This window comes from Nicotiana attenuata, chromosome 7 (genome assembly GCF_001879085.1).
Source record: "Nicotiana attenuata strain UT chromosome 7, NIATTr2, whole genome shotgun sequence".
Classification (NCBI taxonomy): domain Eukaryota; kingdom Viridiplantae; phylum Streptophyta; class Magnoliopsida; order Solanales; family Solanaceae; genus Nicotiana; species Nicotiana attenuata.
In genome coordinates this window covers 60,676,238-60,699,048 of record NC_031995.1, presented here as the reverse complement: position 1 = coordinate 60,699,048, position 22,811 = coordinate 60,676,238, and the positions used below count along the sequence as shown (strand labels likewise).

The 22,811-nt window shown below is 37.9% G+C and overlaps 1 protein-coding gene across 1 annotated transcript in view; it reads left to right on the top strand.

Moving 5' to 3' along the window:
* Positions 1-22,185, top strand: part of LOC109229185 — a 32,427-nt gene extending 10,242 nt beyond the window's left edge. Inside the window, exons 2-8 of the mRNA XM_019394532.1 lie at positions 18,247-18,570; positions 18,672-18,907; positions 19,661-19,864; positions 19,946-20,038; positions 20,118-20,234; positions 20,336-20,765; positions 21,934-22,185. Coding sequence (XP_019250077.1) covers positions 18,258-18,570; positions 18,672-18,907; positions 19,661-19,864; positions 19,946-20,038; positions 20,118-20,234; positions 20,336-20,765; positions 21,934-21,983 — 1,443 coding nt within the window. The 5' untranslated portion in view covers positions 18,247-18,257 and the 3' untranslated portion in view covers positions 21,984-22,185. The remainder of the gene's footprint in view (positions 1-18,246; positions 18,571-18,671; positions 18,908-19,660; positions 19,865-19,945; positions 20,039-20,117; positions 20,235-20,335; positions 20,766-21,933) is intronic.

Below are 22,811 nucleotides of genomic sequence, written 5' to 3'. Positions count from 1 at the left end.
TCTGTTTCTCGTTTCTCTATACATTTGGTGAATCTGTGTATTATAGCTTTTGTGTTTTATTTTTACTTTGTGTTTGTTTAAGATCGTCGAAATTGTTCTCTCTTGTAACTATCTTGTTCTGGTTTTATGGGTAATGCGTGATATAAGTAGATCTTACGATATAGTTCAAAGTTGTTTGGTTGTTTGCTTACATGTAATCGGTAATGAATGACTGAAACTTGACTCATTGCCTGCATGTAACTTGTTATGTGTGCAGTTGAGGTTTTATTTAGAAATGAATTGGCAAACAAACAAACTAATCTCCCAATGGTACTACATTTGTAGTCAGAAATATGGAAAATTTCTTTAATGCGTTTGATGATTATCATCTTCAATCCTATTAGGTTTAATAGATCAAATCAAGTTAACTGTCCTTTAAATTTCAAAATACTGATCTATCATAGCTAATCACCTTGATTACCCTTTAAAATTTCCACGGTTTATCAACTTGATACACTATAATTTTTTTAATTTATGCTGGTACATGCTCTAGTTTAAATGGAGTAACATGGTCAGTGGGGATTCATATAGACAATGCCAACTTGTTTGGAACTGAAGCATAGTAGTAGTAGTTGTGTTGTCATCATTGTTTATGCTAGTACTCTCTCTCTCTCTCTCTCTCTCTCTCTCTCTCTCTACCAAAATAAACTTGTTCCATAGCCCAAACTTTCCCTGTTTGTTTATATTCTAATTACAAATCTGTCAAATAAAACAGATCTGAGTGCTTGGATAAGTATATATTAGGCAGTATAATTCATGAATATCCAAGACTTTTGAATAATACTACTCCCATCAAACTAATTGAAGTCGTCTTCTGTCTGAACATCTAAAATAAACCTAAAAAAGTCAGAGTATGTAGGAGCCGACAGAAGGTCCTTGACGAAATTCTGGTGGTTTAAAGGAGTTTTGAAAGTTAAAAGCGTCTGAAAAGGTCTCTTTGTTTCCCTATTATTTAGCTTTTCAGTTTCACATGAACATGTTCTGGGTGAGCATGCTTGAGCTCAGGTACTGAAATATTTCTAGAGTTTCATTTATGCTCATTTGTTTGTGTCAGTGAATCCTTTATGCTTGTTAAAGGCTGTGTTGCTCAGATACGGATGCAGGTGTCCGATTCGGGTGTAGATCTAGAGGCTGGATTTGTCATCACATGGATTTTGGATTTGGGGGTATAGATTCAAGTGCGGATATGAGTGCTAGGATACAACTAATAAATTTAGTATAAGAATAATATATATGACAATTAGTTATTTAAGACTGTTGAAAAATAATTTATATGTCGATTAACAAGGTGATTTAAATCCATTAATTTAATTAAGTTAAATGAAAATGTCTATTGTATAATTATAAATTGCTATAAATATTGGATTTTATAAATATAGTAATACAACATATATAACATTTTAAACAGATAAAAGTAGTTATTCTATTAGAAATTACTTCAAATCTATCATTATATATTTATGCTTCTTTAGCTTTGTTAATAACTAGAAAGCAAAAAGTATTTGTGATAGAAATAACCGTGTTTTAATAACTAGATAGCAAAAAGTATTTGTGGTAGCAAAAAGCATTTTTGGTAAATATTAAACTCTTTGTAAAGACTACGTCATCAAAAAAGGTTTCTTTGTAAACACATAATATTTATTATGTTATATTGTGTAATAGCAAAGTTTTCTAGGTACTTTATGTGAATATAATTATATCAGAAACCAGAAATCAAACCAAATACCCTATCAACCTATACTTCTTAGCCATAAGTAAAGTCAAAGCATCCAAGTTAGGTTGACCAAATCAATGTTGTCAAAGGCTCATTTAAGGCGCGCTTAAGCCCTAAAGCTCAAAAAAGCTCAGGGAGGGCGCTACGCCTCACATAAGTTGCGCTTCAGTATAGGAAGGGCACCAAGACATGCCCCTTGTTGCCCATGAGTTCTATCTTGAATGGAGCAATGCTAGACTACAAATATAATCAGCAAATAAGTGTATTAGTTGTTAAGGAAAACAATATAAATGAATTTGTTACTTTTCTCTTGAATTACATATATATTTTTATTTTTTTCTTGCATTGCGCCTTTTTAACTAAAGCCCCTACTTAAATTGCGCTTCGCGCTTAAAGCCCCAATTGACCTAGAGCGCTTTTTCAAGCTTTTCGCCTTTGACAACACTGGACCAAATGCAGTGCAGATTGTACACCCACACCCAAATCATGTCGGATTAACACAGTTTTGACAAAGATTTTGAAGGATCCTAGCATCATAGGTTAAAAGCTACTTCAAGTGCTCATTGATTTTTATGTCTCTGTCCACATTATTTTATTCAACTGCAGTTCATATCGCATTTTCTACATAGCATTGTGTGACCTATGATATAATGAATTCCATTTCTGGCCAAGTTACTTTAGCTTTTATCATCTTTCTGTAAAACTCCCTGAATTTTAGAGGAACTGCAATAATTAGTGAAGATGATACAATCCCGTGAAGTTGACATGCGGAACTCTCACCATAGTTACTTCACGTCTGACATGATATTTCACTCTTGCTGTGGACGATTGCCTTTTAGTAAATCTGCATCTCATCTATGCTTCTATAATTCCCAGCAGATCTCTAAAGGAATAACCTGTAGGATGGCAGAGTGGGTTGAATTCTTGGCTTGAACAAGCCACCATTGCATTAAGATGTGTCTCCAGGTTCTGCCTACAGGTGGTATACCACAAGCATCTCCAAAGAATTTCCAGACTTGCCTAGATATGTAGCTGCTCCCAAAAGCATGTTCGATAGATTTGACTTGTGGGTTCAAGCAAAAAGAACCCTTAGATATTCCCAGAAATCCAAACTTAGTGATTATATCATCAGTAGGTAGCCTATCATTTTACTGCCTTCTAATAAATAACGATACCTTAACAGGCATCCTTGAAGGCTGTATCTTGCTGCTTCTCAAAATAATGCTCCTCATCTGTCTCAATATCTTCGAGGCACATTTACAATTGAAAACCTAGTGATTATATCATCAGTAGGTAGCCTATCATTTTACTGCCTTCTCATAAATAATGATACCTTAACAGGCACCCTTGAAGGCTGTATCTTGCTGCTTCTCAAAGTAATGCTCCTCATCTGTCTCAATATCTTCGAGGCAGATTTACAATTGAAATTACCTGTAACGGGACCGGGGGGGGGGGGGGGGGTCCTTACAAATATATCTTTAGTGTAAATACCCTTGAAAATATTTATCTCCTTTATGTCCCAGACTCCCAGTAAATGATAAATGATTAGGTGTATTTCCTGCAATTTAGTAATGGTCCAGTCATCTTCCTCAATGAATTCTTTCACCTTAATGTTACCAGGTTTAGGGTCAGTGTGAAGAAAGTGTGCAAGTGGGCCTAGGCCAGTCCAGTTGTCCCACCACTAAGAAATGTCACCCTTTGGGACTCTCCATGGAGTACTTGCTCCATTTTTTCTTTGACTTCCATTATCGTTCTCAGGTTCTCTAACAATGTGATTGACCATAGTCCCAAACCTTAGTTACAGGGTGTACTCTTTTGCAGTACTTTGCATGCAAAAGGTCTCCGCCAACCTATTTGGACTGTGTGAATTCTGTATTCCGTCTTCCTCTATATCTTGTGTTATATATGCATCTTGTGTTATATATGCTTCTTCCTCCGTGTGAACTAGTATCAGGAGCTCATAGAAAGGAAGATTATTCCTCGTATTTGCTAGAATTATGCACCACTTATACACTAAGGGCAAGGGGATGAATAGTGTATCGACCAATTTAAAATTTTCTACCACAATCTTATGTTTTCCTCATAACCTGGTTCTTAAACAGGTTCCTGCAATTCCTAACAACAACAACAACATACTCAGTATATTCCATAAGTGGGGTCTGGGGAGGGTCAGAACTGTAACAACTATAGGGGTACAAGCTATTGAGTCATACCATGAAAGTGTGGGAGAGGGCAGTGGAAGCGAGGGTGAGGAGTCTGGTGTCGATATCCGAGAATCAGTTTGGGTTCATGCCTGGTCGTTCCACTACGGAAGCGATCCATCTTATTCGGAGGTTGGTGGAACTGTACAGGGATAGGAGGAGGGATTTGCACATGGTGTTTATTGACCTAGAGAAAGCCTATGATAAGGTACCTAGGGAAGTTCTTTGGAGATGTCCGGAGGTGAAAGGTGTTCCGGTGGCGTATATTAGGGTGATTAAGGATATGTATGATGGAGCTAAGTCTCGGGTTAGGACAGTGGGGGGCGACTCGGAGCATTTTCCGGTTGTTATGGGACTTCACCAAGGATCTGCGATCAGCCCGTTCTTATTTGCCCTAATGATGGACGCACTAACACACCATATCCAAGGGGAGGTGCCATGGTGTATGTTATTCGCTGATGATATAGTACTGATTGATGAGACGCGAAGCGGTGTTAACGAGAGATTGAGGGTTTGGAGACAGACCCTTGAGTCTAAAGGTTTCAAGCTGAGCAGGACTAAGACTGAATACGTGGAGTTCAAGTTCAGCAGCATGCCGGGTGAAGCGGACGTGGACGTGAGGCTTGACTCGCAAGTCATTCCCAAGAAAGGGAGCTTCAAGTACCTGGGGTCGATTATTCAGGGGGATGGGGATATTGACGAGGATGTCTCGCACCGTGTAGGAGTGGGGTGGATGAAACGGAGGCTAGCGTCTGGTGTTCTGTGTGACAGGCCTGCGGAACTTAAAGGAAAGTTCTATAGAACGGTGGTTAGGCCGGTCATGTTGTATGGTGCAAAGTGCTGGCCAGTGAAGAATTCCCATATCCAGAAGATGAAAGTTGCAGAGATGAGGATGCTGAGATGGATGTGCGGATACACTAAGTTAGATAAGATTAGGAATGACGATATTTGGGGGAAGGTGGGCGTGGCTCCCATGGAAGACAAGATGCGGGAAAGCTAGGCTTAGATGGTTCGGGCACATGAGGAGGAGAAGCCTGGATGCACCGGTGAGGAGGTGTGAACGACTGGTCTTGACAGGTATGAGGAGAGGTAGAGGGCGTCCTAAGAAATATTGGGGAGAGGTGATCAGGCAGGACATGGTGCAGGTGCAGATTTCCGAGGACATGGCCCTTGATAGGAAGTTGTGGAGGTCGAGTTGTAGGTTAGGAGACAGGAGGCTAGTGTGATAGTGTCTTGCTTTAGGCTGCTAGGGGCTCCAGTTGTGTTCTTAATACTTCTTTAGGGTCGAAAAGTTAGGCTTTAGTAGGTTTAGCGGCCCTGTATGTACATATTATTCCCTTGCGTATGTAGTATGGTGCCTTTGTTGATGTTTAGTGTTAATACTTTGCTCTCTATTTTCTGGTTATTGCGTTGCTGGTGTTATATGTTAGGATTCCTTTGCTGCTACTAATACATTGTCTCTTTCTTTCTTGAGCCGAGGGTCTACCGGAAACAGCCTCTCTACTCCTCCGGAGTAGGGGTAAGGTCTGCGTACACACTTCCCTCCCCAGACCCCACATGTGGGATCTCACTGGGTTGTTGTTGTTGTTGTTGTTGGGGTCTGGGGAGGGTAGTGCGTATGCAGACTTTACCCCTATCTTATGCAGAAAGAGGCTGATTCTGGAAGACCCTCGGTTCAGGTAAGCACAGTAAACAACAGTAAAGAAATGCAATATATATATAAAGAAAAAATTAGGAAGGAAACTTAAGCAATAACTATAATTAAGCAAATTGAACCAGAAGCAATATCAGGTAATAATATGCAAAGAATGGACCACAACTAGTGTAATGCTATAATCATCGGAAATAAAGGGAAGTACGCTATACTATCTACTAACGTTCTATCCTAACTTCTATCTCCACAACTTTTTACCAATGGTCATGTCCTCAGTAAGCTGCAGAAGCGCCATATCATGCCTAATCGCCTCTCCCCAATACTTCTTAGAATTCCCTATACCCCTGCCTAGACCCCCTATGTGCAACCTCTTGCACCTCCTTACTGGCGCTTCCGGGCATCTCCTCTTCACATGCCCGTACCATCTTAGCCTCACTTCCCGTAGCTTATTCCCCATGGGGGCCACCTCCACCTTATCCCGAATAACCTCATTTCTAATCCTGTCTCTCCTAATATGCCCACATATCCATCTCAACATCCCCATTTCTGCTACCTTCAACTTCTGGACAAAGGAGTTCTTAACTGGCCAACAAAGCCGGTCTAACCACCACTCTGTAGAACGTACCTTTAAGTCTTGGTGGCACCTTCTTATCATACAATACATCGGAGGCAAGCGTCCATTTCATCTATCCTACTCTAATACAGTGTATGACATCCTCATCAATCTCTCCGTCACCTTGGATTACTGACCCAAGGTACTTGAAACTATCATGCTTGGGGATGACTTGAGAATTTAGGCTCACTCCCCCTCATCCTTATGAGTTATACCACTGAACTTGCACTCCATGTACTCAGTTTTGGTCATACTCAACCTGAATCCTTTACATTCCAGAGTCCGTCTCCAAACCTCCGGCCTAGTGTTAACGCCGCTTCACGTCTTGTCAATCAGCATTATGTCATCTGAAAATAACATGCACCAAGGCACCTCCCTCTGAATGTGCCGCGTCAATAGATTTATCGCCAAGGCAAATATGAACGGGCTAAGAGATGATCCTTAGCGCAACCCCATCATGACCAGGTAGTATCCCGACTCCCCTCCTAATGCCCTAACCCTGGTCTTAGCTCCACCATACATATCCTTAATCGCCTAATGTATGCTACAAGGACCCGTCTCGCCTCCAAGCACCTCCATAAAACCTCTCTTGGGACTTAGTCGTATGCTTTCTCCAAATGGATGAACACCATATGCAAGTTCCTCTTCCTCTTCCTCTTCCTATACTGTTCCACCAACCTCCTTATGAGATGAATGACTTCTGTGGTGGATCGCCCCGACATTGAAGCCGAAATGGTTCTTAGATATAGATACTCTTTGCTGCACCCTCATCTCCACCACCTTCTTCAGACTTTCATAGTATGGCTCAACAACTTGATATCTAGGGGTGTCAATGGTTTGGTTCGACCAGTTATTTTATAAAATTTGTACCATACCAATTTTTCGGTAGTTCCATTTTGTATAACCAAAATTAGACTTTATGAAACTGTCCTAATCATCTCGATTTCTCTTCGGTATTGGTATGATTCGGTTAATTTTTTGGTATTTCTTAAAAACGTCATGCAAGAGTCGCTAGTTAAGTTAGAATGCAATAAATGCGTACTTGCATAGGACTTTGGCAAAATTCGCAGGACATTTTTACTATTTTAAAAGTGATGAATAAAGGAACATGAAAGATGTCCAAGATAGAGATTCATCCCACTATTCTATGGTAGCGTAAAACAAATTAAGCAAATACAAAAGGAATATAAATCATACGAGTGGAAAGATACTAATCAAGTTGAGACTCAAAAATAGAGCTTATTAGAAGATTAGTATCCAACAAGAGAAATCTAAATCATACGAGAGGAAAGATATCCAATACCTTGTGTCTTGCTACTGAAGATCGCTGGAGTACCCAGTGACTTGCTACTTAAGATGTTTGAACTAATTTAGTTTCAATATGAGTAGTAGAATAGGTATGGAAGTTGGAACTTTGGATGTTGATTATTTGGTCACTTGTAGCCATGTTCATAATCCCAAGACCTAAGAAAAAACCTTAATGCTTTGTTAGTTTCAAACTTAGTATATAAAATATATTCTTATACATAAATTTATTTGGTACGGTTTGGTATTTTTTCGATTTATTTTTATAAAATTAAAAACTATGCTTTTATTCGGTATGATTATAAGTTTATATAAAAACCACGATTTTGCTAAAAGAAACTCAATAATCGGTTCGGTTCGGTCGGTTTAGTCGATTTTTAAGGATCCATTGACACCGCTATCGATACCCCTGTACTTATAGCAGCTTTGGATATCCCCTTGTTCATGTACAACGGAATCATCGTACTCCACCTTCATTCTTCGGGTATCTTGGAAGTCCTAAAGATAACATTAAACAGGTCGGCGACCCATTCCAAGCCTGTCCTGCCCGCACTCTTCCCAAACTCCACTGGAGTCTCATCGGGCCCGGTCACACTTACGCATAGCCCCTCTACCTCCTCGGCCTTAATACGTCTACAATACCGAAAATCACGGTGCCTCTCGGAGTGCTCCAGATCACCCAACGTAATGTCCCTATCCCCCTCCTCATTTAAGAGCTTATGGAAATATGCCTGCCACTTTTGTCTAATATGTGCCTTTTCTACCAAAACTCTTCCTTCCTTGTCTTTGATGCACTTCACTTGGTCCATGTCGCGGGTCTTCCTCGCTCTCATCTTGTCTAGCATGTACAACTTTTTGTTCTCGCCTTTGCCCTCAAGTTCTTCATACAAGCGTCCAAACGCCGTTGTCTTCGCTGTCGTTACCGCAAGCTTCACTTCCCTCTTAGCCGTCTTATACAACTCCTTGTTTGTCCTTTTATCCTCCTCGTCTCTGCTCCCTAGTCCCTGCCAACTTTAAATACACCGTCTTCTTGGGATCCACTTTCTTTTAGACCTCTCCATTCCATCACGAATCTCCTCTATGCCTCCCAAAGCAGCCCTTAGAGATGCCTAACACCTCTCTAGCTGCTTCCTTGATGCAATTCGCTGTCTTGATCCACATGCTACTATCATCCCTACAACTCGACCAAGCCCTTAGCTTTTCCCTCAATTGTCAAGTTTTGTCCTTAGACAACGCTTCCCATCTGATCTTAGCTTGACCATGTACAACCCTCTTCTTTCTCTCCCTCTTAATCGCTAAATCCATAACCAAGAACCTATATGCTGGGTCACAATGTTTTCGCTCGGGAGAACGTTGCAATTCGTGCGTACCCTTCTCGCATTTCCTGAGAAGTAAATAATCAATTTGGGTCTTGGCCGTCGTAATTTGGAAGGTGACCAAGGCCTCCTCCCTCTTCTGGAAACATGAGTTAGCTATCACCAAATCAAAGGCTTTAGCAAAATCCAACAACGAAGTCCTGCCCTCATTTCTAACTCCAAAATTGAAGCCGCCATACACATTGTCATAACCCTAGTAGAAGGTTCCTGTAACTAATAAATGCGAAAAATAAATAGGACATGGATTTTTACATGGAAAACCTCCTTGCTCAAGGGAGTAAACCACGACCCAACTCTATGATTTTCCTAACAAACTTCACTAAAACGAGTATTTTCAGGTTACAAAACTCTTTTATAACCTAAGAGACTAAATCTAGTCACTCAACAACCTACAATCAAACTGATCGTAGCTACTCACTCCAAACTAATTTTTAGGTGTCGTTTGGTAGAGTGCATTAGAAAAAATAATGCATGTATTAGCTTTGTGTATTAGTAATACCTTATTTGGTACACTTTTTGAACCTATGTATGACCAATACAAGCATTAGCTACACATCTTATTTGGTATTATCCTATGTATATCTTATACATGGGAAACCATGGTATTAGCAATACCAAAGTTATTAATACATGCGTAAGCTTAGTTAAAGACATAATTGCCCCTCGAATCCCTCAAAACCTATTCAAAATACTTTCCGCCATATTTTGTATATATTTATATTGTGATATTTCAATTAGTTTTTCCCCTTTAGCATTCTACTATTATCAAAATAATATCATATTTAATACTCCCTCCGTTCCAGTTTATGTGAACCTATTTCCTTTTTGGTCCGTTCCAAAAAGAATGAACCCTTTCTAAATTTGGTAACAATTTAGCTTAAACTTACAACTCTACCCTTAATGAGAAGCTTTTATAAGCACACAAATACTCTGGGCCCCATTTGGACTTGTTTAGGACCATAAATTTCAAAAGTCTTCATTTTTTTCTTAAACTACGTGCCCAGTCAAACAGGTTCACATAAATTGGAACGGAGGGAGTACTAAATTTGATTTTGAATTTGTTCAAAATATAAACTGAAGTTTTCTTTATTTGTTAAAAATCTACCTATTTTTTTTAATAATTGGTATTTTGTATTATATGTCATAGCAATTAAATTTTTCTTCTTATTTAACTTTAATATTTCAATTAGTTTTCTCTTTTAGTTTTGCTCTCCTATAAAAAAAGTTGGTTTAGAGAGAGAGAGAGTATAAAATGTGGAGGGTAATAAAACTGTTGCAATAAAAATAGTATACAAAGTTAAAGAATGTGGAGGGTATTTTTGTAAACAACCAATTTTTTTTTAGAAATTATGCAATACTTTAATAGAGCAAACCAAACAGTGGATAAGAAATAATCTCAGCATAAATAATCCTAACATTACTAATACATCATATTCAGCACTATTCTGATATCACCTACCAAATGACCCCTTAGTCTAGAACAAAAGATTCTCAAGAGTTCTTACAAATTGCTTCTAATACAAGCTAAGTAAGATCACAACTCAAGAGTTCTTACAAATTGCTTCTAATACAAGCTAAGTAAGATCACAACTCAAAACACTAATTATAAGATCAATACAAAACGAACTAAACTTGAATCAATTTCTGGAACTAGGTTTTCCAATTTGTCTTGCTCTTTGTTTTTGCAAAGTTGCTGCTCACAAAAAGGATCTCTCAGATTTATGCGTAGTTGCACCTGTGCAAAAACAAACTCGTACTATATATATAAATACATAGTAGATGGCCAGGGATAGAAGAGTGTTAACGAAGTTGAACCAAATCTCCTAGCCCTAGCAAATAAAGGAAGTAAAAAGATTTTTCTTCAATCTTCCAAGAAGTAGAATTTACTTCTATAAGTACTTTCTTAAATCTTGGTCGAAATTCTCTGACATTATCACGTGACTGCTAGGTCAGCATAGTCGAAATACATCTTCGTCGGGCGCGAAAGTGAATCCTATCCTCGCTAGGATTTTTTGCTGGGCAAAAACCGCCACCGGACCCAAGGTCTGAGACTCAGCAAGTAATATGTTTGTTGGTCATCAAAACTCAATTTCTAACGAATTCTCCCCTTTTTGATGATAGCAAACCAATGAACACGAAACCTCCATCAGAACATTCTGCCAATTTCATTTTTATTCATTTCCGTGCTCATACTTCCCCGTTTGGTATCATTGAAATGATAAAATAAGGTTAACTATCATTTTTTGAGAATATCTTTCTTATAGCCACTTAGGCTACACAATAGACAATCAAGTGAAAGACATTCAACACAGTCAATTTAAGGATGCTAGCCATCAAAAAACAGAAATATCAATGCAAGATAAGAATCACCAGGAAATGCTTTTAATTAGTTAAGGCATCATCATCAATCCACGAAAACCAAGTCATAACTATTAATCACATGGCCACAAAAACAAGTTTAACTGAATGGAAACTGCCTAAGGAACATTTGGTCTGGGGAAGTTTGGGACTCTGGTCAAGACTGGGCTGGATGGACAGGTATGGGACCAGATGTGACTGGATATGTGCAACTAGAGCAGTTTTAGATTTTTGGAATTCTGCTATTCTCTTGTCAAGTCCTCCTTCAGCTTTTGATTTACAGTCTTCATTCCGGCAATCTTTGCAGCTTGTATCTCCACCTGCTGTTGTAGTGCCTGCATTTGTTGTTGAAGTTCTGGAATTTTAGCATTGTCAAAAATACCATCAGGAACAGGTTCCTCTTTAGCCTCCTCTTTCCACTTGCTGACAGGAGCTCCAAATAAGTGATTACTTCAGACCAAAAGAAACCATACTTCCATACTTTCCTCTGTTTCCTGTCCTCCTGGCAATTGAAATCCAAGAGGTTGAGCCACATACAGTTCCTCCTTGAGGTAACTATTCAAGAATGTATTCTTCACATCCATCTAGTACAGTTTGAATTCCATATAAGCTGCAAAGGCAATCAACATCCGAATGCTTCCATCCTTGCCACTGGAGCAAAAGTCTCATCATAATCTATCCCTTCTTCCTGATTGTACCCCTGGACCACGCGTCTGGCCTTGTTTTTGTCATAGTTTTTGTTCATCCAGTTTATTTCTGAAGACCCGTTTTGTTTCAATGATTGTCCTATCCTTAGGTCTTGGGACCAAGTGCCTTACATTGCTTCTTTCAGATTGATGCAATTCCTCCTGTATAGCCATTGTCTAATCTGCATCCTGCAAGGCTTCATTAGAATTTTTGGCTCACTGATAGATAGAAACGCATTAAATGCATATAGATTTCTGAGAGATGATTTGGTCTAGATCCCTGAGTTGGAGTCAGAGATTATGTTCTCAATAGGATGAGAACTCTGATGTTTCCAAAGTTTTCTTTGAGGTTGCTGAATTTGTTCATTTAGGGGACCAGGAGGAGGAATCTGCTCATTTTGAGGACCAACAGGAGGAATAGGTTCTTCTAACCCATTCAAATGCATGAAGCCTTATTGTGGATAATTTGTGATCTTCAGCATTAGTAATGTTTTTTGTATGGAGCACCAAAGAGAAGTGGGCAAGCCCCGCTTGTAATGTGACACAAGTGACAAGTCTCTATATCTCTTTTTTGAGAAGGGACATATGCTCTCAATATCTTAACATAATCATAAAATGTATTACTTCGGTAGTCGAACATTTTGGTGTCCTAAGCATCTATTACTAAAAGATAAGAAATTGTTTGAAGGTAAGGAGCAAAGACCTAGACATAACTCCTTTATAAGATGTAGAAGTGCTTGAAGAGTTATATCAATTCAACTATGTCTTTGGAAAGGGCAAAGAAAGGTGTTTGGGACAATGAAAGGTGGTGGAAGTAAAGAAATGTGTTTTTGAACTGCTTTATTGGGCATATAACAAATTGAGGCGCCATCTTGATATGATGCACATGGAGAAAAATGTGTGACAATTTCTTGGACTTCTTTGTCCATAATTAGAAAATTCAAAGGATCGTCTAACTTCTCACTATAACTTATAAGAAATGGGGATGGAAAAGGAGTTTCAACTATTAGGAGGACATGATGGTGGAAATGTTTATTTGGTTAAAGTTTGTTTCTCCGCAAAACCAGAAGAGAAAAGGTTGTTTTGCACGATCCTAAAAAATGCCAAGTTACCACAAGGTTATGTCTCGATATATCACAATGTGTAAGTGAAGAAGATGAATTATCAACGGTGCAAGAGCCAACGATGGTCATCTTGCAATAGTGTTGCTTTGGCCTTGATTAGGTTGAGTTATTTCTTTAGAGCCATATGTAGTATGGAAAAGGTCAAGTTTACCCCTTACTATGCAAAATGTTCCGTTACGCTATTTGGTCATTTCAACCCCTACCGTTATACTCACTCAAATATACCCCTTAATTTGAAGGACTGCCACATGTCCTCACAAGATTAAAATGACCCATCCCCTTTTTTACCAGATTCATTTCCCCTCTACTCTTAGACCGATCCAAAATCACCCTTTCTAAAAAAAATCCTAAACGATTTTAACTTCATTTCACCACTCCCCTATTTATTTCACAATTTCTGGAGCTTCTTCCCAGACGAAGGATTGCTTCCATGTTCGCAGTCTGTTCTCTATTGGTGTAGAATCTTAATCCTATCTGCCCGTGTTTGTAGGTCCATATGATGTCAAGCTTGCTGGCAAAATGCAAGTGAAACTTCTTACCAGACATCACTCTAAACATGAATTTGGTCATATATTGTGCCTAATTCTTTTGAAATTGAAGAAAATCTTTTCTCTTTTCATTATTAAGTATTAACTTTCTGGCTCCAATTGTCCTTACTGTTGAATGCTACTATCCTCCCTAAAATCTTTTTATACTGTCAATTGCCTTGTTAAATCTCCATTAATTAATTGATATTCAACTTTCTCAAATTTGGTTTTGTTATATGAATTAACTTTCTTGGGCTGGCAATTGATCAATTAATTTTGTTGTATGAATTAACTTTTCCATGGCTTATGTCCCATTAATTTCTGGAGTTTCTTCCCCATCTTGATCAATTCCTACCTTAGTTCATATCTTAACTAGGATAGAAACACGAGAAATTGAGTCGTTTATATGAGAAAAAGCAGAGGAATTGTGACGGTTTTTCATTGAAAAGAAAAAAGAGCATAATGGAAGTGGCCTCATAGTTGAAGAAATTGAAGACAATGAAAGTGCCAAGAAATTGTCCCATAAGCTTCCATAGCTATTTCTACTTGTTACAGATGAAGGGGAAAGGTGAAATGAGGTTAAAATCATTTAGGGCCTTTTTTCAAAAGGAGGTGACTTTGGGTCGGGTTATGGGTAGAGGGGAAATAAATCGGGTAAAAAAAGGGAACGAGTCATTAATTGTGTGAGGGCACGCAATAGTCTGTCCAATTGAGAAATATATTTGAATGATAGTATAACAATGAGGGCCGAGATGACCAAATAGTGTAAAGGAATATTTAAAAACCCTTTTTAATAGTACGGTAAATTTGACCTTTTTCCATATGTGGTAAGGTTACAAGGCGAAGAGATTATAATAAATTGCTGTCATAAATCATTGTAGTACTATGTCACCTTGAAATAATATTTCCTTGATATAATGGTATATTTGCCTATCCATTTCGTAAATAAACTAGGCTTGGGCGTCGACTCATTTTTGTTGGATAGAGTTTGACCTTTTGTTCGAGATACCTACATGATGGAGTAAAGAGACTGAAGACAAGATTCAGTATGTACCAAGCTGATGATGAGGCATCATTTAAAAAAGGGATATGATTTTTCACTTATATTCCGTAAGACAGGCTATCCAATTGGAAATTGGAAGAAAAGGAAGAGGCAAGGCTTTTATCATGGACTCACGTTTAAAGTTTGGAACACACTGATTATGTTCAATAGTGGAGATGAGCAAGTGGAGAAGCTTATCACGTCATATAAAATATGTGATCTTCATTTTAAGTTTCATATATATTTGCCTAATGAAACTTGGGAAATTCATGCTTGTGTTGGGAGCTTAAGAATTTAATGGATGGTGGTATTAGATCAACTGCATAGGCAAGAGCAGAAAATCATATTCGGGAATCCAACAACTGGTTTAGGGAGAAAGTTAACAAGGTAATAGTGCCCACTCATTACTATGGTTAGTTAAGTGGCTTTAGATTGTGGCAAAAAGATGTGTTCAAAGGAGATCCAGGATTTGATGACTACGGGTAACATTGTCTTTAATGCAAGCGTTACCACTAGTCAAGGAGATTGAATTAGGGCATACATTTGGTTTGTTCGATCTATTTTGAATTAATTCGAGTCGGTTCAATCCATTGTAAAATTAATTCGGTTTGATATACAAAATTTTTGGTGCATAAACAAATACGCGATCACCTAACTGAAATTGTTTGTCCAGGAAGAACTTACATTATATGGATAAAAAAGAGAAATGATTAAAATCATTTTCAAATAAAAATTTGGAGATCTAGACAAATAAACAACAACAACACAACAACCTAGTAAAATCCCACAAGTGGGGTCTGGGGAGGGTAGAGTGTATGTAGACCTTACCCCTATCCCGAAGGAGTAGAGAGGCTGTTTCCGGAGACCCTCAACTCAAAAAGATGAACAAAGACAATAAATTTGTACCAGCAACAACAACAAGAGAGAAAATATCAACATCTTAAGAGATAGAAAATAGGTGGAAAGGCAATAACAAAAACCGGTACTAATTACACAGAACCATGGAAATGGAAAATTAGAGTGAACAAAACAAACGCCACTAGCAGTCCAAGACAGAAAACTATCAGACGAGCCCCACCCCCGGTACTCGACTACCCCCTAACCTTCAACCCTAATGCTCGACCACCACACCTTCCTATTAAGAGCCATGTCTTCGGAGATCTGAAGTCGCGCCATGTCCTGCCTGATCACCTCGCCCCAATACTTCTTAGGCCGCCCTCTACCTCTTCTCATGCATGTCAAAGCCAACCGCTCACACCTCCTAACCGGGGCATCTAGGCTTCTCCTCCGCACGTGCCCTAACCATCTGAGCCTCGCTTCGCTCATCTTGTCGTCAATGAGAGCCACATTCACCTTCTCCTGAATATCCTCATTCATAATCTTATCCAGCTAGATCTAGACAAATAAAATGAAAGGAAATATACAATTTGAATCAATAATAAAAACGAGGTTGTCCCTTCCCTGGATCCCGCGCATAGCGGGAACGAGCTTATTGTATCGGGCTGCCCTTTTAATAAAAACGGAGTTGTACAAAGATAGAGGAAATACAAAGAAAGAACAAAAGAAATTAAGGAAAAGAGAAGAAAAGAAAGAAAAGGAACAAGTAAGGCGACGATGAAAGTAAAAACGGCTTTCAATTCAATGAGTCTCGATCCTGGGCCTTGTGACTAGAAACATGACACTTTAACAGTTGCACCCATGGTCGCTTTGTAACTTGGGGTGCCACCGTTTACTTATATAGGCTTTTTGCGGGAAATACCAGTACATACATGAAGATTCTACTCGAGAGTCTAGGTGGCGATGCACCCCTTCTCATCTACACAGATCCGCTCCTGATTATGTTGCATATCTCATTATGGATAACGATTTTATGGAATGAAACAGGATAGCCTGTGCAAGACTCCGAATGGTGGAGTAACTTTATAAGCAACAACTGATAGATTTTCTGTTGCTAGGGGCCAAAACCCGACTGATGGGGAATGTCTTCCATTTAAGATGTCATTGAGATTGATTATTGGAGCACTTCGGTGTTGTAATTTCTAGGTGTGATTGGTTTCGTAAGAAACTAAATGAATATGGGTCAGCTATGGTATGCTTCAACAAATTTTATACTGGCATCTCAAGTGCATCAAGCTTTTTATGCGAAGGATCCAATTGAGAATGGGAGTTATTATGCAAGGAATAAAGACCCTGGAGATTTGTATGATTTGGGGGAAGAAAATTGTTCCAATATTAGCGACATTTTGGAGGGAGTATGAGGAAACTAGTTCAGGTAGATCACTCGATGTTGACGCGAGATGGTCGAGAGAAGATATACCTGGTGATGTCATTGACATGCTATCTCATGCACTACATTCCTAAGATACAGCTACAGAGATATCTAAAGAGAAATCTGCATTTTAATTGAGGCTGACAACTGACAGAGGAACTTTTGAACATATTTTGTGTATATTTTGAGAGGCATTGAAGTTTGTACATGTGTAGCAAAAGAATAGGATCATGAATTATGACTTGGTTAGTCCTTTGTCCATTAAGATCTTGGCTGTGGTGCCTTATAACTATTGAATTTCTAGTGTCTTTTGATGCATGTTCTTCATCTTTTTCTATTTCCACACGCTATTTGTCTAAAATGTTCTTTTATCTTTTGGGGGAAACATGCGAATAGAAGGAGAGAAACGAATATGTGCAAACCCTTGGTAAAATTTGAATAATATACACTTATACAGTTGCCACCTTACTTACTGTTAAACCAGGAAAACAATTTGTTTTCTAGCCAGTGTTGTGATAAACTAAATGGAGCTTCCTCTAGTTTGTGAAAGACAGAAGGAATGAGCATTTTCTTGCAGTGAGAAAAATCAAGAGATTTGCGTTGAGAGTGACAAGTTCTCGATTTAACAGCGATCGGCTGCTTATCAGATGTTGTCTGGATTTCTTTGTTTCAGTGCCTGAGTAATTTTGAATGTTTTTTTTTCCTTATTAACTTTTCTACAGAAGTTGGATAAGCTGTACTTCCGTTCATTCTTGAGTTATATGTTAACTTGAACATCCAGTTGTGCATATTTCAGTAAACTTGAATCTGATTTGACTAGTTAAGAAAAATAATATCTTTAACTTTCTGTAGCTTGACTTATCCAAAAAAAAAAAAAAACTGTCTGTAGCTTGAAGATGACAGTTTCTTCTCCTTCACTGTCTCCTAGCACCTCTCTTCTGCTAGGAAATAGAATTAGAAGGTACTATTTCCAAGTGACAGCAACTTAGTATGCTACCCACACTCAAAACTTGCTTTGATTTCAGCAGGAAAGCTTTTTTGTAGGATAACTGACTGACCAACACTTCTAGTTTGCTCTTCTTTGCTTTTTTATATTTATAATTAAAAAGATTGTGGATTTCAGGATTTTTCTATGAGTTGCTTTGCTGGCTTTGTGAGATCATGGTATCTAAATTTGGTTTGGCTAAATCGTGTTCTCTCTTCATATATGAAATGTTTTTAGAATTGGATTGCCTGCTTTTCTTTATCAAATTAGAAATGCATAGCTTTATTAACAATTAAATGACAAATGATGGGTAAATGTATTGATGATATTTAGTGCCTTTTATGGTGACACAGAGAATTGGAGAATGATGAGTCAAGAGGGGCCTTCAAAACAAAATAAAAGATTAAGAAACTCCTCGTACATTAAAGATGGACCAGTTGCAGCTATAGTAAGGAGAAAGCGCTCAATGGCAGTACAAAAAATTATTCAAACTTTACGGTCAAGTAAAGAGCATTTGTCAAATTCAATCGAAGGACAACAGCTAGAGGCATCTGAACATCCATCGGTAGAAGCTCATATACAAACAGAAGCATGTCCATATGTAGAACAACCAGTAGAACGACAAGCACAAATGGATTCAACCACTATTGCAGCAAATGAACAGTCTGATGAACAAGGCAAGAGCATATAGATTGTATGTAGAGTTATCGACTTTGTATTTAATTCATTAACTCAACTAACATTAACAATTTGGTGATTATCTTTGGTTCTACCACAGGTCCTACTCAAAAAAGGAAAAGAGGTAGAACAAAGATGTATACTGTGCATGGGCGACAGGAGCGTCAACTGATAGTATTGAATGAGTTCAATCAACCAATTGGTCCCAGTAAAGCTGTTGTAAAAGAGTTGGGTAGTTTCCTTGGCACATTGGCAAGGAATGCAACACTTTGCCCTCTTGATAAATTTGACTGGAGGAAAATGGACACAAAAGATGATTTGTGGAAATATACCAAGGTTTGCAATCTCTTCTCCTTATCTAACCACACACCTTGCTTATTCTTGGTTTATAGATGTTCAATCTTCTTCTCATTTTAATGACGCTGTGAGAAAAAGTACCTTACCAAAAAAGAAACAATTACACTGAAAAAAAACTGTGTTTGTAGCCCCTTCGCTATGCCGTTTTACTCCGGCTTTCTGCTTCAAGATAGCATCCTCAATAGTTGAATTAACTCTGCATTTGCTTTGTTTAACAAACCTCTATCGTTGTGAATTCTTTCTAGCTTAAGAAAAAACTTCCATTGTCCTTAATGTTGTCTGAAATCACATTTTCCTCCATTAGTTTCACCTTTTTCTCCAGTTCTGAGGCATCTATAGTTAGATCTCCAAAAGCAACTCAAGACCAAGATCTTAATTGCTTGCTGACCTTTTTAAGTTTCTGGTAGAACTTCCACATAGGATTTCCAACAGTCGTTTAAGCCACATTCTTCCACTCATTCTATAAGGGACATCGGCCATTCTTTCATGAATGTTCATGATCAGATTAAAGTATCCTCGTTACCATCCATGATGGCACTAATTGTTGTGATCTCTCTAATCTGTCCCACAGTGAGGTACTGAAGTAAGCTTTAATGGCAAGCTTGCAGATGTTCCAGAACCTCAATTTAAGGATCCTCTTAAATACTGGAAGTCTAAGTCAGTTATGCGCATGTGTATAGGTTTCTGTATATGGCATTATATCGTACTAAACACAACAAAACCAATTTGTAGGAAAAATATGATATTCCTGATGCTGCAAAAACATGGGCTTTGGAAGCAATTCACACTGCATGGAGAAGGTATAAGAGTCAATTGAAGAAAGATCATTATGATACGTATGTCAATGATGAAATTCGAATAAAAAAGCGGCCTGCATATGTTCCAGAATCTCAATTTAAGGGTCTTCTTAAATATTGGAACTCCGAAGCAGTCCAGGTGAGATATTTTTCAAAAGTCCAATTTGTACATATACCTAATGCATTGTTTCAACATATTAATTAAATCATTTACTTGCAGAAAATGTCCAAAATCAATACTGAGAATCGGAAAAAATGGAAGAATCCTCATACTTCTGGAAAAACAAGTTTTGCTGTAATCCGTAATGAATTGGTATGTTACTATATTTATCAATAAAAATAAACTTGCTTTACTTTTAAAAAGGTTTCTGATATCCATTTTATGAAACAAGGAAAAAGAGAAGGAAACTTTAGAGGGTATATCGCTTGAGGAACTATTTGTGGCTACAAGGAAAAGGAAGCCTGGTCGATCGTACAAGGAGCCAGACGAAGATACAATTAGTAAAATTGTACGAATTTTATCTAATTGCAAGTTTACTTTGAGGAGTTATTTTTGCTTGGCAAATTATTTTTTATTTGTTTAAATTCTCTCTTATTGAATTTTTTGCAGGCTGAAATGAAAAAAATAGAATCAAAGCAAAGTGGAGAAGGAAGTCAATCTGTAAATGCTTTTGCATCCGTCATGGGAGCTGAACATCCGGGACGTCTGAGATTATATGGACGAGGGGTTACGAAAACGTCTTTGAAAGGTAAAGTGGGACATGTTGAACCTGCTTTAAACATTACTGATGATCTATTGCAGAAGATGGCAGAGAGGATGGAGGAAAAGCTCCAAAAAAAATTCGAGGAACAGAAGGAAGCTATAAGGCAAAAAATTGTTGCAGATGTCCTTGCAAAACTTCAGCATTTGATCCCAACATTGCAAGTTGATCCTAACATGCTAGCAACCATATCTACTCGTTCACCTGGAGAAGCTTGCTCTGCAACACGTACTCAACCAATCCATAAGCCACCTATTGGTACCAATCATTGCAGACTAGGTAATTCACATAAACTCAAGCAGAACTATGGAATTATAATGATGGGTTTGTTGGTTACGTTGCACAATAATTTTGTCTTCTACTTCCACCCGTTAGAACAGCTATAAGACCGACAGTTGTATGGTATTGAATGTTGGGCTGCTAAAGTCTAACATATCCACAAGTTGATTGTTGTAGAGATGCGGATGCTAACATGGATATGTGGTCGTACAAGGTGAAAAACGACCATATTCGCCAGAAGGTGCAAGTAGCACGCATTGAGGATAAAACGAGAGAAAGCCGCTTGAGATGGTTTGATCAGGTCTTTCATCGAATCCGGTCCGTGTGAAACTATGATGAGTGAAGGGTGTTAAAAGAGGACGGGGTAGACTTAAAATCACATGGAAGGAAGTTGTCTCGAAAGACCTACAAATCTTTGGAATCAAATATAGACTTAGCTAAAGATAGGGTACAATGAAGAAAAAGATCCATGTAGGTGATATCTACTAGACGGGAATAGGTTTTAGGCTTGCTAGAGATATGAGTTAAGGTTAAAGAAAGAACTGAGGATTCATATAGCCGATCTCAACTTGTTTGCGACTGAGGCATAGTTGTGTTGTACTTCCAGCAGCAGTTGGAAGTTGAAACTGTATATGCATCGTCTTGTGGATTTAGTAAGGAGATTCAGAACTAAGTTTAGGAGCTAATTATCAAGTAATTATTACTTGATTTCATGCTCGCCGTCTTGCTTATGGAGGCTATACTTTTGAGTTGTTTCCTTTTTGAACACCTTTAGTTGTCAACTTTTGGTAAATTTTATCATTTCTATGGCATATAGATAGATGTTGGGCAAGTCTTATATTCTTACAAGTACTGAGATAATTATGTTGTGTGCGTATGGTATTGCTTGTAACACATAGAATATTGTTGTATTGATGTGATGAATGGATATGAATCTGATTATTGGAGATGAATATGTGTTGTAACCGAGAATGTGATGGTTTTATGGGATAGGGTTGTGCCCATTTACAAGGAAACTGCCGGAATTTCTGTTGATTAATTGGGTTTGCTAGGATGAGTAAATTTATCTACGCTATGGTCTAGTTTTAAGTCATGACTTTAATATGTATATTGAAATTATATTTTGCCGAAATTTTTTGTTAACTCATTTATTTATTATTTTTTGTAGGTGGATCAAATGAGCAAATGATAGGTGAAAGCAGTGAAGACACTATCTAGAGTTATGAGATTGTTATTACTAGAACTAGTGGGTTCTTCGTCGTATGCAATAATATGTTCACGCTACCTGGTTTTCTGAAACTTATCGAATATATGAGCTTGAATTAATGTTTCTTGTCAATGGATGGTGAAGATGAATCTGACTTGCTTTTGCTAGCTATAGTTGTAGAAGCCCTCTTAAAAATATGGTCGTTTGGCATTATTGTGATTTATTCCTTCGGGGGTTAGCTCAATTGGCAAAGATTGAGGGATTTGTGTCTTAGGTTACAGGTTAGAGTCCTGTGTTAAGTGAACTATGGTATTTAAGTGGAAAAGGGTAGAGAGGAGCCAGGGTCGGCCCTTCCCTAAAGCAGCTAAAACAACTGCTTAGGCCCCATATTTATGGGGTCTTCATTTTTTTAAACACCTAATAGGTTATATATAAGTAAAAAATATTTTGTCGGGTGAAAATCTTTGATTTTTTTCTTTAACAAATATAGGGGAGAAGGATTTGTAATTGCTATGATTCTTGCGATTTGAAATGAATATCGAAGCTGAATTTCGTAAGAAATGCGTGGTATACTGGAAGAAACAATTTGATGGGAATATTGATAATGAAATCTCAAATCACTCTAAGAATCCTTTAGAGCTGATTACCTTTTATACAAGGCTATTCTTTTTTATTTTTATTTTTTTTTTTATTTTTTTTTTATTTTATTTCAAAAGAGATTTGAACAATTTGAAGTACATGAAAATATTTTTGATTTTCTATTTAGCGCTAAAAAATTGGGATAACTAGATGATGAAAATTTAATAACAATATTGCCTTAATTAATTTTGAATATTTCT